The sequence below is a fragment of the Micropterus salmoides genome, unplaced genomic scaffold (genome assembly GCF_014851395.1).
Source record: "Micropterus salmoides isolate LMB-PRFRI ecotype aquatic unplaced genomic scaffold, ASM1485139v1 Ms_hic_scaffold_10, whole genome shotgun sequence".
NCBI classification, from domain to species: Eukaryota; Metazoa; Chordata; class Actinopteri; order Centrarchiformes; family Centrarchidae; genus Micropterus; species Micropterus salmoides.
Window position 1 is genome coordinate 24,687,627 of NW_024040041.1, and position 17,678 is coordinate 24,705,304.

The following is a 17,678-nucleotide window of genomic DNA, read 5'->3' on the forward strand; positions in this document are numbered from 1 at the left end:
ATAGCAGATTTAAGTGTTGTCTTGTGTCTGTGCACATATATGCATGAATCTCTAGAACCCACCTCCAGGAAAAGAAAAAAAAAGATTGTCTTCCACAGCTCCATCTTTATTTTTAGAGGCTGGATGCTGATGAGGGAGATGAGAAAGCAAGGGAGTGAGAAAAGACATCAAAAGTGGGGAAAAGGAGGGAGAGAAAGGAGAGAAGAAAGGAGAGTGATGAAAGAGGGGGAACAAGATGGTCAAGGGGGTTTTGTGTTGGTTCTTGGGTGAGTCAGGAGAGTGGAAGAAAGATTTGCAATGTAGTCCTTCCTCTGAGTGAGCCGGAGAGAGAGAAGGGGATGTTACCACACCAACCTCTCACTCGATGGGGGAGCAGAGAGGAGGGGGGGAGGCTCCACTGCTAGTGCTGTATAAAAAGCCAAGCCTGAGAATCCGGCACCACAAACTCACCACACATACACACATACACACACACACACACACACACACACGCACACACAGATCCAGTGGCTGCTCTGTATCTCTCACACTCACCCACTCTCATCATTTTCTCTCTCTCTCTGTCTCGCTCCCTCTGTCTCTCACTCCATTCCTCTGGGCTCTGCGTCCTTCTTGCTTCTTCTCACAAGTCAGACTGTGTTTGTAAGTACGTGGTGAATGTCTCCCTGTGTATGCTTGGGTTTCCTTAGGTCTTTATGTATGTGTGAGTGACTGGTTGCCTACTTTAGTGTGACTGAGCAGAGCAGCAAGGAGGATCAAGTGTATGTTGGTCTCTGTCTCACCCTCACACACTCACCGGTTCTCTTGCAACTCTTCTCGGGATCTCTGGATCCCTTTCCTCGGTGACAGGCTCCCCACACCAAGCAGTCAACATTTCCGCCCCCGGGAGACCCACGCTGGCAGCGCAGCCCCTTCCCCGACTCAGCATCGGGAGGAAGACCCTGGTGGCGGCTGCCGTTGGGGTTATGCTGGTCCTGGTGCTGGTGGTCCTCATTCCTGTGCTCGTCAGCTCTGTGGGTACAGATGCCAGCCACTATGAGATGCTGGGCACCTGCCGTATGGTCTGCGACCCCTACCTGAACAAGGGAACTCCAGCCAGCAGCACCAGCTCCACTGGTCTCCAGGCTGAAGCAGAAGCACTGAGTGACCACAGCAAAGTTTATCCACCCTCCACCTTACTGCAGGGCCCACAGGGGAAGCCTGGCAGGCCAGGCAAGCCCGGACCACCCGGACCGCCGGGAGAACCGGGGCCACCAGGACCAGCGGGGCCTCCTGGTGACAGAGGTGATCAAGGAAGGACTGGGATTTTGGGTCTGGGAGGAAACGGAGCTATAAGCACGGCCACCTACAGTACGGTGCCCCGGGTGGCCTTCTATGCAGGGCTTAAGAACCCCCACGAAGGCTACGAGATCCTCAAGTTTGACGACGTGGTTACTAACCTAGGCAACAACTATGATGGTATTTCGGGCAAGTTCATCTGCAGCATCCCGGGCACATACTTCTTCATCTACCATGTGCTGATGAGAGGAGGGGACGGCACCAGCATGTGGGCAGACCTCTGCAAAAATGGCCAGGTTAGTGCTTTGAAACTTTTTCTAAGTTTCCTTTCCTCCGTGTTAACATACCTGACTCCTCTGTTGCTCACTCTCCTCCTCTCACGCTATGGAGCTCTCGCTTAAATTCCCACACTGTAGGAAGCTGATTTTTCATAAAGCCAGTGAATGCAAAGTGACATTGTGAGGCAAGCGCCTCCAAAGCCCAGAGCGCACAGCTGTGGCACCCGGCGTGCCTGGAGATAAAGATGTGTTGACTGGTTGCAACCCGCGTCCCCTCACTGCATGATGCGTCCTGACATTGCCGCATCCCGCGATCCGAGGGACGGTCGCCGTTTGGACTGAACGGGAAGTGCGCACCGATCTTTTTGGCGTTCATCAGGCGTTCCGTTTATTCTTGAATCAGGATCAGTATCTAGAGGAATTAAATGACGGTTTGTGCTGGAGTGTTGGCATTTACAGTGTTTTAGAGTGGAAAAGCTGGAGTGATAATGCAAAAGAATCAGCTGGAGAGGGAAATGTTTGTAATGTTATCATTAAATGTTTCCTGCATTTTATGATAAATTCTACTGTATTTTGAGTTGTGTTATAATCGAGCCTTTATTATTATTATTATTGTTATAATTATTATTACTTGCATTGACGTGTGTACACCACTTACTTTCCGTTTCTGCTATTACAAATAACTTACACAACTTTTAGACTATGTGGGCTTTCGTGGCTTGTCTGCGCTGTAATTGTAAAAGGGAAGGGGGAAATATTAGAAATTTTGCTGACAATATTCGGACCATACCTGTTTATCACCCACCAGATTAAGCATCCATCCAGTTTTTGCGGTCTTGTTAAACGCATTAGGGCGTCTACGTGATCTATTCCTGGCTTCTTTGATGCATCATTTTAATGGGGCTCTAATTTTATTTTGCGCCCCGGAGGGTCTTCTCAGGTTGGTAATGTGTGCCAGTGTAGTTCGCAGCCTTCCGATCAGCCGTCAGATATCTTATCTTCAAAGTGGCTCCGATATACGTTTTGGTTGTAAAAGATGTTAAACTACAGTTATTGCAGATATTGCAGATATTATTTCTTTGTTTGCTCAGGCTGCAACTGTATCTCCATCATATAGTTATATGCAAGTAGCATGATAAACAAGAAAAAGGAAAACGTATTCATGTAATAAAAAAAAGCAACATGTCATTTAAAAAAGACTTTAAAGTGAGTAGTTTTTACATTTGATCCTGCAAAACCTTTCAATGACATATAAGGACATGTAAAATTGCAATACTTTATGAATACTTACTCAAATTCATTTTGTTTTAAAGTGTATTGTTTGTTTAAAAATAATGAGAAAGTAGAAGTTGTGGGGTTTCAAGCAATGCATTTCACACATTGCCATGCTTTTCTAATGCTTCACAAGCTCACCTAAACTTAATTTCCTACCACCATAATCTTTGTACTCAAAGTAAATTGTACACATGGAGACACTGTATTGTAATGAGAAATGCTGCTGCTGACAGACATTTTTCATACTTTACAAGATAAGTGAGATCACACAGAAAATACATTATAGTCTTTTTGTATATTCGTTTGTTCTACTGTCAGAAACATAGAACCTTGCAATGACATAAGGTAAATAATAAATATAAGTTAAAATCCACAAAATCTGATCCTCCAGCTGTCATTTCACATCCTTTTCACATCTGGCTTTAAAAAAATGTTTTTGGCAGTAGAATATTAAAAACTCATGACAATTAATACGCAGAGCTTGGTTAAAGCAGAAAGCTGTTGGGGTCGGTTTAAAAATACTGGGACCATGATATGTGCAGCATGGAGATAAAATAACAGTTGGTATCAGCTCTGTGGCATGAACCTGCAGTCTCACCAATGCAGCTACAGTAGAGGTCAATTCCTTTACCCTCGCCAAGTTCACACCCAGCAAGAAAAAGAGAGTTACAGCAATCACCTTCTATTTATAATGTCTCACTCAACAGTAATGTTTATGGGTGGGCGTAAAAGCATTGATATATAATAGAGGATGGAGAACATATGTTCCTATAAAACGCCTTCTGTTCCCGCTTCATTGTGCTCCCAAGAGGAGGGCGTGGAGGTACTTAAGTTAGGCACACACAGTGTGCCTCTCCAGAGACCCACGTAATGTTTATAAAGTGGTAACTGCTTCTCTTTTGCTGTCTTCTTCTGTCCTATGCACAGCTCATACATGAACACACCGTCCTCTTGCTATGGTGTTTATTAGGTTGTCTGCTTGGCTGATGAAGAAGACCCCAGAGCCTTAGTCTGTGTAAATGACTGTGAATGGTTATAAATGTTGGGCCAACTTATGCTACATCATTGATGAAGTGCTGAGAGTCAAACTGAAGCTCCTGAAGTCACACTGCTGCTTTCCTCAGCTCATTAAGGCTTCACAAAGCTACACAGCGAGCTGGGACAGGGGGGGCCAGGGAATTGCAGACAATGCTAGTATTTTATCATCTTTTGGCTTTAGTGAAGCGGCATGTTTCTAGGCCCCGCAGTGCTATTTCACTCCAGCATGTGCTCCTCCCACTCCAGGGGTTCTACAAGCTGTGTCTAACATCAACATCCTTGGGTTACTTTTCTTCTCTTATTCTTCCACTTTCCCTTTTCACTTTGCAGAATGAAACCTAAGAATCCCAACACTGTCCCCAGCACTTTTGACGCTTTGTAAGCTAGACCAAAAAGTCAGCTTCCTGGTAAACAAACAAATAAGAAATCTATTTTCAGCACTGCAGACTTTATCCGCTTTCTAAGTTCACCTCCACACACTCTTTTGAGTTCTTATCCCCTGTTCTTTTACTTGTGTGCCAGATATTCCAAATCAATCCTAAACTCTCTCCAGTAAATCAATGCATTGCTCTAACCTGTCTTGGACACATCCTGAGAGACACAGCAGCAACAATGAAGACAAACTCATTGGACACAGTAGAAGGGTGAGAAAAGAAAAGAGGACAGAAAAGACATAGTTATTGTGCTATTGTGCCATCGAGTCTATTTAATTGTAATTAAAAAGCTTGAACCAGATCCAGGATGTGTTTGCGCTTCTCCTCTCCATTCCCTTCTTAATATTGTTATTAATCCGCAAAACCGTTTCAGAGTTAATTAAAAGCAATGACTTCAGCGTCAGTCTCTCAAGAGGACCATAGTGAATAATCACTCTGTCTCCTCCTTTAATAAGCTTCAACATCCTTCGTGCACATGGCTCTTCCCTAGCAATTACTGCTGCAGTCTCCTCCTCACATACACACACATTCACACATGCTCACACACACGCGTACACGCATGCTTGCCCCCAGTTCCCACCCTCCTTACCCACTGCCTCTACCCACCCCAACTGTGTACTGCCCTCCATCTCTCCTCTATGTCACAGGAGCTCACTTTTCTGAGGGAGAAGAAAGTTTTCATCCTAAAAGGAAAAGTTCTTTTAAAAAAGCAGAAAAGCAGAATCCAGATTGCGGCATCACAGGATCGATTTGCTAACACAGAATGCCATCAATATTCTTCATTGCTCTCAAGTGATGCATTGCACTATAACAGAATAAGTTGGAGCGTCCTATGCTTTTCTTAGATATTGTTTGTGCGCTCACCTCGCTAGCAAAGACAAGACACTCTTTTTCACTTTTAAGTGTTGCTTATGTTCAGTCGCGTGTCATTTCCCTGTCATACCATTTGCCTCAGTCCATCATAGACACCTCCAGGGGGGTCTTCAGTCCTGGTGCATATGAACACAAGACTGTTTATCCTGCTGCTTTATATCCAGGTGAAACCCACGCATTGTGTTTAGCATCCTATCCCAGGATTAAACATAGGAACTGAGCCATCTGCTCTGTATGAATGGGTTATTGACATTATTGCTCAGGATGCGCTGTGGTGTTTGTTTAATTTTTTTTTAAGGTAAAGGTATTGTATTAAGGTAAAGTATTTTTCAGTCCAAAGATTGAAAGAAAAAAACAATTAAGCTTTTCTAGGACTAAACACACGAGTTATCTACACACATAAACAGCAATACTTAGACTTGATTGATTTTAACATTCTGGTAATGTTCAGACCTGCTATTCTTCATCGTGGTCTGACTTCAGCACTGAGAGGCCTCTGTGTGAGTGCCTGGTTTAACAGAGAGACTCTGTCTGAAAAAGACAGACAGGGTTTGAGAGAGCCACCCTCAGTCCCTCAGCATCTTTGCCTGTGGTATTGATCCTCTTATGTGTATGTGTGCATGTGTGTTTGTGCATGTACGTGTGTCCCTTTCCCTTTTCTAACAGACCCATCTCTTTCTGTGTGATGTATAACGTGGTATTTCTTCTATAATCAGCCAGAGAGGTAGCGGAGGCGGACCTTTGGCCTTGATCTGCTGTGTAATTGGACATTGGATTTGACACTCTGCCGAGTGGAACATTAGAGCTGGCCTAATTAGGTGCGAGGGCTATCAAATGAAAATTGGCCCATGTTGTTAGGAAATACCACACAGATTGGAAATGTCAAGATGACATCGGGCTGTCATCTGCAAGCACAGTAAAGAAAATCTATCATTTGTTGGTGAAGTTTCAAAACTTGCTTGAAAACTGCCCACCACTTGTCTGTAATAATTAAATTACTTTAAAACATTTTATACTGAGTTCCTGAAATAGAGAGCCATTAGAGCCCAGGAGAGCACACAATCCCCGCGCTGGCATCTCAGATTAAGTAGCTCATGAAACACGGCTATAATGTCTCGTGTATTGTGAAAGCGAAAACATACAGTCTAAAATAGGCTATGGCTGGCTGACTCAAGGATGCTATGGTGTTGACTCACAAGGCTTCTTCATTATAATGAGGGCCATATGGGAGATGGACAAGTGCCCCTGGCCCTCTTATGCAAACATCTCTCTCTCCGCCTCTCCCCACGCCCCTGACATTTAGCTGTCCCCCGGATTCAGTCTTCAGTGATACCAACAATTATCCTCTCCCTCTTCACAGGAAAACAGTCAATGGCTTCTAATGACTCACAGTCTGCTACATAACTCAATGTGTTTAACACCTCCTGCCACTCCTTAAAATGAATATGGGTAAAACGTCAACAATCGTCCCAGTAAGAAAGGATGAATCGGCTGTTGTATGAAAAATGCATGAATAGCAAAGCTGACAGTCTGCCTCTCATCCAACACTTTTACAGAAACTCACTTAGCTCATTTTAGAGGAGTTATTCTTTTATTTATTCTTTTTCTTTTTTTTTTTTTTTAGAAAAAAGGACAATCTCAGCGCCTCAGGGTTACTAGGAAGCACACTGGAAAAACAGGCTTAGTGTGAACAAAGGTTGAAAATTTTCAGACAATGCTGTGAACAATGATTGTGGTTTTGGTGTTGGTGCTGGAGGCAGACAGTGCTGTGTATGTCAGTAATTAACTGAGCGTGATGAGTCAGACACAAGAAAGAAAAGAGTGGCTGGATTGCAGGTCAAAGTTGATGCCTCTTTCAGTTGCTCTTTGGGAGAAGCTGTCTTGATTTCATCCTCTTTGTCGAAGCTGCTGAATTGCAATACTGTTATTCTGGCCTCTTGAGATTTTCTACAAAATTTGGATCCAGAATGGGTGGTCCATGTGATAAACTAATGAACTAATGCCTAACACCAGACTCACCTTTAGCATTAGTGTAAGCAAATTCAAAAACAGTGAGGGGTATGTGTAATAAAGTCATTCTGTTTCAAAGGCTGAGCAGGTACAAAGACAACAGCTGGTGAAATTAATTCAGGAAGCCTTTTTCTACTCTAGTCTGACAGATGGCAAATCTCCTGTTACCATTTCATTCCTCTTATCATGTTTTCACTTAGGTTCCTCCGACAAATAAACCTGTAACACATGGGAGACCTGACGCTTTCTGACACTACAATTCTCTTGTAACCCATCGTAGTTTCCTGTTCTCATTATTTCAGTAAAATTGCATCCCGTTTTTAGGTGTGTGCACAATAATGCATGTGGATGTATGGGAATGTCTATCCTTCACTCTGTGTGTGTGTTTGTGTTTGCTGTGCAGTGAAGTTGGACCAGGCTCAATAGCGGAGGCAAGCTATCTAAGCTGCCATTAAGCATGCAGTTCACGGCTGGAATGTTCAAACACAATTAGACGGCAGTACACTTTGATTTAAAGAGGACCAATAGACTCGTTGATCCAAAATGGAGGCTCAACATCAAGTCAACAAATCCCTGTCAGAGAAGCCATGAGACATGTCCTTGTCACAGTGACAAAGCCTCATGTAAGATCACTGTCCCAGTGGGATGTTACAGGCTCCTCCTGCACCAGACACAACAACTTCAGATTGTCATGATTTTCAAAAACAGTATATTAACAAAGGTTTATGAAGAAGCAATGCAAGCCAACCATACAATACTGCATGCTGCAGCTGCTGAATGAAAACAATGTAAAATGCCTTTTTTAATAGAGGCTGATTGTAAGAGAAATACCACCTTATTGAGGAGCAATGACAGTCAGTATTTTAAAATGTGCCATAAATTCATTTCAGATTCTTCACATAAACATTGTCATTATTGATGAACTGGGATGTCCATATTCACAGTTATACAGTGCACAAGTTGTGAGAATCCACAGTTTTTCCAGGCACACATTATCTATGAAGTCAAAGGCGTGAATCTTCTGTGTCTCCACTCGTTCTGAATATTATTCAATCAAACCCATCATGTTGATGATGTGACGGATGTAAACACGCACGAGCAGCCACAAGGAAGACAACATCGCCTGACACCTCATTTACCATCGCTGGAGCCGGCGCTTACAGCCTCATGCTTTGTTTGTCTTGTCAAAGTTCCTCTACATATTCTGCGTCAAGGTCACGCACTGCCAGTTGGGTGTTTGTCCTGCTCATCTCTCGTTATACATCTGCCGTATCCCACATTTCGTCCTCTGGCTCATATCCCTAACAAGTTCCCTGTGTGCAATAGAGGAAAAAAAAGAAAGAAAAATAGCTCCCTTATCATTATTTCAAAAATAGTGAGAGGTTTTATTCATGCATGCTTATCATTGAAAGCAAACAAAGGAGGTCTAGACTTAGTCTCAGAAGGGGATAAAAACTATTAGAGCAGGAAAACAAAACAAAACAAAAATATCATTGTTGAAGAACTAGAAGAATTTCAGGGAAGTTTGCTTTTACCAGGGCTTTGCTCATTCTGTCTCTGCTAAAGGAAAATGTTATATTTATATTGTCCCCATCCTCCTCCCAAAAATAATCAACTGTGCACTTGAAGATGTCTTAAATTTAGCTCCTTTAAGAGCACATGAAGAGAATAATTTAAGCTATATTACAAATCTGTGACACTGCCAGAGGTTCCCAGGTTCTGGGTGAACACCTGAAAAGCAAATATTTTGATAAAGTTTCATTAAAATCCCAGCTGACAAATCCTCCTGAGCCATCCTCACTCGCTCCACCACCAACCCAAAGCGGTAACCCTCTAATAGGATGGTGTTGACTTTGCACGCTCAGGGCACATCATATCATATTAATATGTACTGGACGCCGGCACCCCAGAATCAGAACAGGAGGCTTTGTTTGCACGTCGATATGAGCCGGGCTAGATTTAATCAGGAGGATAAACAATAAAAAAATGTACAATATTCCATACAGTATATTACTCCTGCATCTTAAAACCTCTCCTCAGAATTTCATTAACCAGATTAGCCTTTACAGCATTTGCACATTTCATACCAACGTGACTTTCACTGTCCATGCTATGTTGTTAAAAAGTTTGGGACGCCCTCCAAACCATCCCCTTTTTTAAACATAAACATGGTGATTTGGAAAATACAGTAAAGTTTTTCTTGGTCTCTATGCAGCCTGAGGAAGGTCATTAGGACTGAAATGTTGCTGTAAATAAACTATTCTCTGAACAAATATTATGTTGTGCCCAGGCTTGAAGTTCTTTTAAATTCATCTGGCACACTGAAAACGTTTTGTATATCATTTCTCTTATTCATTTCACCCTCCATTACAACATTGAGTACTTGTTTTTTTATTCATTGACAATAATGCTATAAAAAAAAGCTGCAGAACGCTCAACCTTGCTCATTTCTGCTCCATAGTTCAAGGCAATGCAAAGAATAGTTCTCTTTTTGACAGCCATTCAGAGAATTGAGTGTCTGATGGGCTGCAAGAGGACTTGACGAGAAATCGTGCAGAACATTGACCTGTGCCTAAAAGCACAAGAAAGCACAGTATGCTGTTAGTAATTAAACATTTGCATTACGTTGAAGGCTCTGAGATTTATTTTGCAGTTGATGCTGGCTCCCTGTATATAATATTGAATCGTAGAGAATCTGTGTTAATACTGGTCATACGTAAGAGTAGTTGTTCAAATTCAAATTCAAATTAGCTTTATTGGCATGAATGTATAGCAACAATATTTCCAAAGCTATATATAAATGATGTTCTTTCACCAAGCAACACAGAGAAAAATTGTAGCAGCACGTCCAATGCGGATTTCTGGGGGATATTATCAGAAATGTTCTGTCCTATCTACGAGGAAATGCTGAAGTGAAGAGATTTTCTGAAATGCAATGTTACCAACAAATTGTAGCATGCAGACTGGTTTGGCCAAGTTCAAAATAAGGTGTCACAGAAATGGCAACTTACTGTAGTGGTGCCGGAAAGACTCACTCTAGCCACTACTGTAAGTCTGTCTGTTTCTCATTGTGTTGCTAGGGAGAGAAGCACATAAAACTCTTAGATGGGTCTCTTATGAAAGTTTCTGGTGTCTATCAGAAGCGTTTAACTCTAGTACCATTTACAGCTTGAAAATTGCTAAATTTGCTAAATATCACTGTTTCCTTTCTCCTATCATGTACTGTAATATAAATTCAAACTACTGAATATCCAGTTAATGAAAGCCTTACATTTGCTATCTTAATAAGACTTTGCACGCCTCTGCACACTTTTATGACTGGTTGTTGAAAATCAACAGACGGTGAGTTGACAGTTTAGAATCAACAGTGATTGCTGTTGTGGCAGAAAAGACAATTCGAAGAACATACTTAATAAAATCTAGCTTCATTAATAAAATCTGCCACATCCAAGAAGTGTAACACTACAAGTAGAAACACTACAATAATAGTCACCAAAATGGACAAAAACTAACAAACAAACCAACCAACTAATGATTCTTTAAATAAATCTTCTTCTTCTTCTTTAAATCACTGATTTAAATTGCCCAAAATAATAATTTATGATTTTAACATATCCGAATGTCAAGAGAAGCTGTTCCAGGCCCCCTGTTAGGTTTGGCAATAGTGATGCTTTCTGTGCAGGAGATCTCTGTCAGTAGCTGGCCTTTCCCCACATTTGTCAATATGCCTGTTGTGTGTAGCCCTTAAATAGGCCAACTAATTATTGGGCATTCTCTATGCCGCCTGTTGGGCCAGCTTGTCAACACCAGCTCGAAAAGCCCCGATTTAAAGCTGTGTGGACAAACAATGAGCCAAGGCATGGGCCAGAATGGACTTTAGAGACCCGATAATGAGCCACAAGAAAACACTTCAAATGCACGTAAACTATTGATTTTGATTCAATTTCACTGGCCAGACTAAGCGACTAATTGGCTTATTTAACCAGTGGCCACTTTAAAGGATACAGCGCTTTGCATTTTCACCTCAAGTGAAAATACTGTTGTTTTTTTTTCATTTAATTCTATTCAGTTCAACTTATTACTGATGTGGTTCTCCTTCTTAGTAGCTGTTTAATAGCACAGAAATACTGTGGATAATGTTTGCATCCGAATTTTTTGTTTTTTTGCTTAACTAGTTAGTTTTATTGGTTGAAGAGACAACTTTCAATTTTAGTTTAGCATCCATGTTGGGATTAGGAATTATAACCCTTTTTATGGTCAGTTTAAGGTGACCTAACATATTAACATTAATGTAAATCAATTCAACGTTTACTTCTAAACCCTTTGTAGTCCATTACTAGCTGCAGTTTATGACCGATAGACCCACAGATGCATAAAACTCTGCGTGGATTCATTCAATTGTGTACGCACAGAGACAGAAAGATCCGAACGTATTCTTTGCATCAGATTTATAAAGCAGCATGTCCGCCTGATTCTGTCATTGCGGGACTGCCACTCCTTAGACCTGTCAATGAGAAGAATGGCAAGGAACTAAAAAGCCCTATTATGTTCACCTGATGTGAATGAGAATACCTGCTTAAAGTTTAAAGCTCATAGTCATTGTCCAAAGGGTAATTGCGCCAATTTTACACATCAAAGTATTTACAGGTGTAAGGGAGTCCTAATGCATGTGTGAAAAAAAGTTGTATAAAACCTTTTGTGGCTCCGGAAAGAGCTCCACAAACTTGAATAAATTGCATCAGTTGAGGGAAATAAGAGAGATACTTCTGTAACCTGCTGCTCATCTCTGATTCACACACCCAAATCTCCAACCGAACACTTGGTGCTTGAGTTGCATTATGGATAATGTAGACGCCAGGTTTTGACAAGGAGGAAGAATGCATTATCCATTGTGAGCCAGACAATGTTAAAGTGCAATGCTATAACTAAAATCTAATCTAATGTGATGGAATTCAGAGCCAAAATGAAAATACTGTATGTCCCTGTCCAAATACTTAACAGACTATGGTTTTTGTTTTACTGTTGTTAAGAATCAGATTTAATTGGGTCTGTTGGCTCAGGCACACACTGTATGCTGGCACCATCCACTCTATGACCTTCATTGTATGTCACTGCTGATTTCTTCTAATGTTCTATTCACTCTGCTTGGATTTCATTTGTATTGTATTTGGCAAAGAGACGGCTACAAACAACTATGTGGATCAGAAATTACAACTTCAAATACAGCATTTTGTAGTAGTCATTCCTACTGATAATAACCAGAATTAGTCTCTCTCTGTCACACGCTCACATTCATGCTTGAAAACACAGCTATTGTTTCAGAGCCCATTTGGCACTGCAGCTACACTTTCCTCCCCGGAGAGAGAGAGCATGTTTGTGGTGGAGGTCTTAATTAGCCAGCACAGGTTATTTAGAAACTGCTATACTGCTATAGCCCTACTGGCAGAATACACATGTACATACTCACAGTCAGACAAAAGCAAACATAGAGATAAAAATTTGTGGAAGGAGTTTGAATGATATAAAAGTGAAAGCTTTCTTGTCACTTCTCGCTATGAGTTATCAAATATTTCTGCTTCTATTCAGTGGGTGTCCTTGATGTTTTTTTTATTGTATTAGGCTACTCAATAATTTCCTCCATGATGAAAAACCCTCAGAGTCAGCCCTGTTGTTGAGTTTCTGAGACTCTCTTTCTGAGGACCTTTTGTTCCAAGGTAGAATGTTAGGTCTTCTGTGGAAGACCACTGGCTTGATTGAAACCATAAATCTACTTGACAGAAAGACCTAAGGTTTGGCTGACTGTCTGGTTGGTCCTGCAGGTTTAATATCCATACAAAGAGCTATTTGTGCCATTGTTGTGCCCCGTTATGCATTTAACTTCAAAATAAAGCAACTAGTGAGATTTAGTATTTCAAAAAATATACCATAAACAGAGTTTTTATTTTGGTATTCCCTAACTGATACATTCTCCTTCTGTGCAACAAACTTTGCTGTTCTCTCGTGTTGCAGCAACACAGTGATTTTTCAGATTAGTGACAGTTAGGTCATCTATGGTTGCCCTTTAATTACCTCTGCCAAGAAGTAATGATGTTTTAAAGTTTAGTATTTATGATTTTGGTCTCCTTTGTTTGCCCGCTAGTTAAATAGCAGAAGATGTCAATAACAATTTGGTGAACTACAGGCCATGGAAGAAGGACGGTTACTAGTTTTTGGTGGAGATCAGAATCTAGGCATGGCTCAAGGAATTTACTAAAGGATGTTTTATCATTGTAAGAAAGAAAGGGGGGTTTGGAATATATTCACTATTGTCTCATAAAGTGCACTTTCTTTAACAATAAAACAAAAACTCTGGCTCATACTTCTAATAATTTCCTACCATTATGTGTATTTTTTTTTTGCAGATCTTGCTCTTAAAAAAGGAACATATTCTATTATTAAAATAACAAATTATGTATTGGATTATGCAGCTTTGGTGGAGGTACAGATTTTATATACTTAGTTCTGATTTACAGGAATGTAGATTGATAAGAATTAATACAATTATCTGGCTACCGATGTAATATGAGAGAATGACAACCTATTTGGGTAATTTCCAAAATTAATTAAGTTAAAGGTCCTAACATGTACTGTAGCTACAAACCTACTCTTTCTCCTACATGTTCGTCTGTCCCTTTTCTTCCAGGTTCGTGCCAGCGCCATTGCCCAAGACGCTGACCAGAACTATGACTATGCCTCTAACAGCGTCATCCTCCATCTGGATGCAGGGGACGAGGTTTACATCAAACTGGATGGAGGCAAAGCCCATGGAGGAAACAACAACAAGTACAGCACCTTCTCTGGCTTCATCCTCTACGCAGACTGAGAACAGACAGACACAGAGACAGTGAGACAGGAAGAGAGAGAGTTGTACGACAGGTGGGGGGTGGGGGTGGGTGGATGCTGTGTGTGTTAAAAGCCGGAATGCTTTCTAGTTTTCCTAAATCTCTCCATCATCACGGACACCTCTGCTTCATATCCATCAGCCAAGACATCCAGGCTCTGTAGCCAAGCCTGGATGCAAAGCTCCTGAGGACACACTGAGAGGGGCCAGGTGGGAGGCATGGGAGGAGTGGGACGTGGGGTGGAGGTGGGCTGGTTTTTCTGCATTCCTCGCCACAATGTCGACGTGTCAGAAGCTCCTCGCTTTCAGTGTCTCTCCTCTTCAGCCCTGCTCCACTGCACAGAAAAATCAACAACAAAAATGAAAACCCTGCAAAAGTGGATGATCTCATCTCTTCTCTCCACAATGGAAACAGTCAGCTGTACTGTCAGTGGACTCGATTGACTGAAACTCGTAGTGTTGTTCAGTGCAATTTTCCTTAGGTTGTGTTTTATTTTGTAGACATGCATAATATTCTACACAAATGAGATTTTAAAAAATAATAATATATTTGTCCCTTGTGAAGATATCCTGTTTGACTGAGAGAATGGATTTGTGAGATGTTATTTGTGATGCGGCTCAGAGATCTAACACCTGGAAAAGAAATCTTTAAATGAAGACTGTCAGTATTTCATGGCAGAGGGTGTTTCTCTTCATTGCTGGGTGCAATGTAACTATATATTGTATGTGAAGAATAACAACACATTCTGCACTGTACCTTCCAATATATCTGAAAAAGGAAACATCTCATATAGACGATACCTTTTCCACAAACAACTTGACACTGTTTGCACACACACAATGTCCTGCTGCTGTTCAGATTTAAAGTAGAGTTCAAATTGTCTCTTCGATGTTCAAGTTTTATGTAGATGCTCTACTCTGCACAACTGGCCATTTGATAAAGCAGAATCTTCAGATTCAGAGGTAACCTAGTTGAAGAGTGCTCGTTCTTTCTTCTTCTTTGCTGTGCCGACCTCCGAACCTTCGCGTGGTTAAAAAGCGGCTTCTGAAGCGGAGGGAGACGGAGGGAAAGTCACAAAGATGGAGAGAGAAAGAGTCAGAAGTGAGTGAAATGCTGGGGAGGCGGAGGGGGCGTTCAGGCACAATAACAGAGAGCGGGCAAATTTTGTGTTTCAGTGTCTCTGAGCTTCACTGGATGTCATCCATTCATTAGCTGCATATTCACTGACATACAGGCATTATGGTAATATTTACTCAACATGGCGGCCTGACAGCTTGCTTGAGAATGAAACTGATTGGGTGAGCGACTTGGTCTATGATTACCGCATATTTGTGTGCGCGTTTGTACGTGTGAGTCTGTATGTGTCTGTGCATACCAGTGAGTGTCTGCATTTTAGCATGTGCCGTGCCATAGCTACATCGTTCTTTTTCAGAGTTATTCAGTGCTACAGCCAATGACAGATATTCTACTCAACAGCCAATGAGATTGTGCTGTGTAGGGTGGGGAGCCTCTATAGATATGATGAGAACAAACAGCTTGTAAATGAAATCTATGACATGTTTGTCTATCTTATCTTTTGGAATTGTTGAATACATTTAAATAATAAATGGGATTTTTTTGAGTGACTTGTCTCACAAGAATTCTTATATCCCACATACGCTAATTAATGAAAAATCTGTAAAGGATCTCATTTGTCTGAAAGATCTGTAAAGGATCTCATTTGTTTTGTGAGACTGACTACAGTGCAAACAACATGACTGAAAATGTGTTTCTTGTTTCTTGTTTAAACTAAGAATTTTATCAGTGGCCTGTCAGTGCATACATAAAGGATCCTAAGTCCCTCATCTCTCTTCTTTTTCCAAAAAATAAAGTATATTTAGGATGATGGGCATCAAGGGAAAGATGTCTGTGTTTATTCTCCCCCGTCCCATCCTAAACTGATCCAGTGGAGCTTCTCTCCATCTGTAAATGTGCACTTAGAGATAAAGACCCTCCAACTTTAGCAACCAGTGGAGTAAAATGCAGTTCTTGAATGCTGATGAGTCCTTAAGGAAATGCAGGCTATTCCTCAATCGGCAATCAAAGCATCTTTTCACAGATTCTCATCAACAGAGGCATGATATACCCAATGAGGAATTGTGGACGGAGGATGAAAGACAGGGGGAGGAAAGATTGAGAGAGACAGAAGAGGAGAAGAATCTGGGTTGACAAAGACAGATGGAGACATGAGAAAAAGAATAGGCCACAGAGAGAAGTAATGGGGAAGAGATAGATAGGGAGGGTGAGGATAAAGAGAAATATAAGGAAGACAGACAGAAGGAGAGAGGGGCTGGAGCCGATTTGGGGTGGAGAGGGAAGAGGGCTGGATTGTTTTCAGGGTAGAGTGATTCCCTGTCAGGGCTGTGTGAGGTGTCAGGAGAGATTAGCCGGCGTGAAGCTGGAGGAGAAAGCTTGAGATAGCTTGGATTGGACAAGTGTCAAGGACTGGACATTCCTCAGACTTGGCAGGAATGGAATGTGACACTGGGTGCTATGTTCTACTTTGCTCTTAAGGGAGCCAGTCACCCCTCTCTGTATCATTTCATCCATTTCCCTCTAGCATATAACAAGCTGATGCAAGCTGGTGGGAATGAGAATGATTGAGTCTTATGATACTAATATCTCTAAATGGTTTCCACAGTAATTTTGAAGACATTGCTACTAAAAACAGGATCATCCATGAAAAGAAGCATCTACCAGCTGCATTTTAGTGTTTGACACCAGGTCAGATTTTGTTTGAAATGTTCTGGTTTACACAAACTGGCACAAAGTGGGAACAGGTTACTCTAATGGATTTGAAGTTGTCAGAGCTTCTTGCAAACACAGAAAAAGGAAAATAGATTTTTCAGTTTATCTTCATCTTTTGACAAAAAAACAAAAAACATCCGCTTTGCAAAAGGGAGCAACTTGTCTCATGGAGTGGGTCTTGCATTGTCACAGCTTGGCTCTTAGAATAAAGAATAATGCAGCAATTTGGATTTTTTTGTTGTTGCAACAAATGAGTCAATCAACTGAGTGTGTGCCTATTTGAGAATGTGCTGTGGTCTTAGCAGTGCCAAAAATAAGTGTATAAAGAGAGATTTCTATTGAACTGAAGGCTGACCCAATCTTACACAAAGTTTGCGAGTTGACATAAGTTACAACCACTGTGTGGCAAAACAAAATCACAATGGCTGCCACAATTGATAATGATCCAGATGGCGACCAGACAGATCAGTGGTCTGCGAACATTGAAATGTCACCACAAGTTGAACACTCAAAAGCCAAAGAAGAGTTGAAGACAGAGGCACTCAAGACAGAGGCTGGAGTACTACCAAATGAATATTTCACTCATAACATACCTGACAAGTTCCTGTAATGGGAAGACAGAATTGTCCCACTAAGTTGGGGTGATCCATTTGCTTCGGCAGTCGATCAAACCTTATGCCTAAATTCTTTTTAAATCTGTCTGTGGACCGATGAAACAGCAGCTATTTTAGCTGTTTTCAATGTTTTTCCTGAGAGTGCACCTGGCAGATGTTGAATTTTTAATATTTGCCACTCAAGAAAGGAGCAAATGTGGTGACTTCTGG

The 17,678-nt window shown here is 41.4% G+C and overlaps 1 protein-coding gene across 1 annotated transcript; it reads left to right on the forward strand.

Annotated features, from left to right (window-relative positions):
- Window positions 1-476: 476 nt before the first annotated feature.
- Window positions 477-17,145, forward strand: LOC119892205 (C1q-related factor). The gene is made up of 2 exons (XM_038704359.1): window positions 477-1,574; window positions 13,869-17,145. Exons 1-2 carry the CDS (start codon window positions 966-968, stop codon window positions 14,046-14,048), a joined length of 789 nt encoding a protein of 262 aa, XP_038560287.1. The 5' UTR covers window positions 477-965; the 3' UTR covers window positions 14,049-17,145.
- Window positions 17,146-17,678: the final 533 nt, after the last annotated feature.

Excerpts from the sequence above, each read along its gene's own strand:
- LOC119892205 (XM_038704359.1), top strand. The coding sequence starts at position 966 with ATGCTGGTCCTGGTGCTGGTGGTCCTCATTCCTGTGCTCGTCAGCTCT. Across the intron at positions 1,575-13,868 it reads ACCTCTGCAAAAATGGCCAG|GTTCGTGCCAGCGCCATTGC; the intron begins GTTAGTGCTTTG and ends CTTTTCTTCCAG.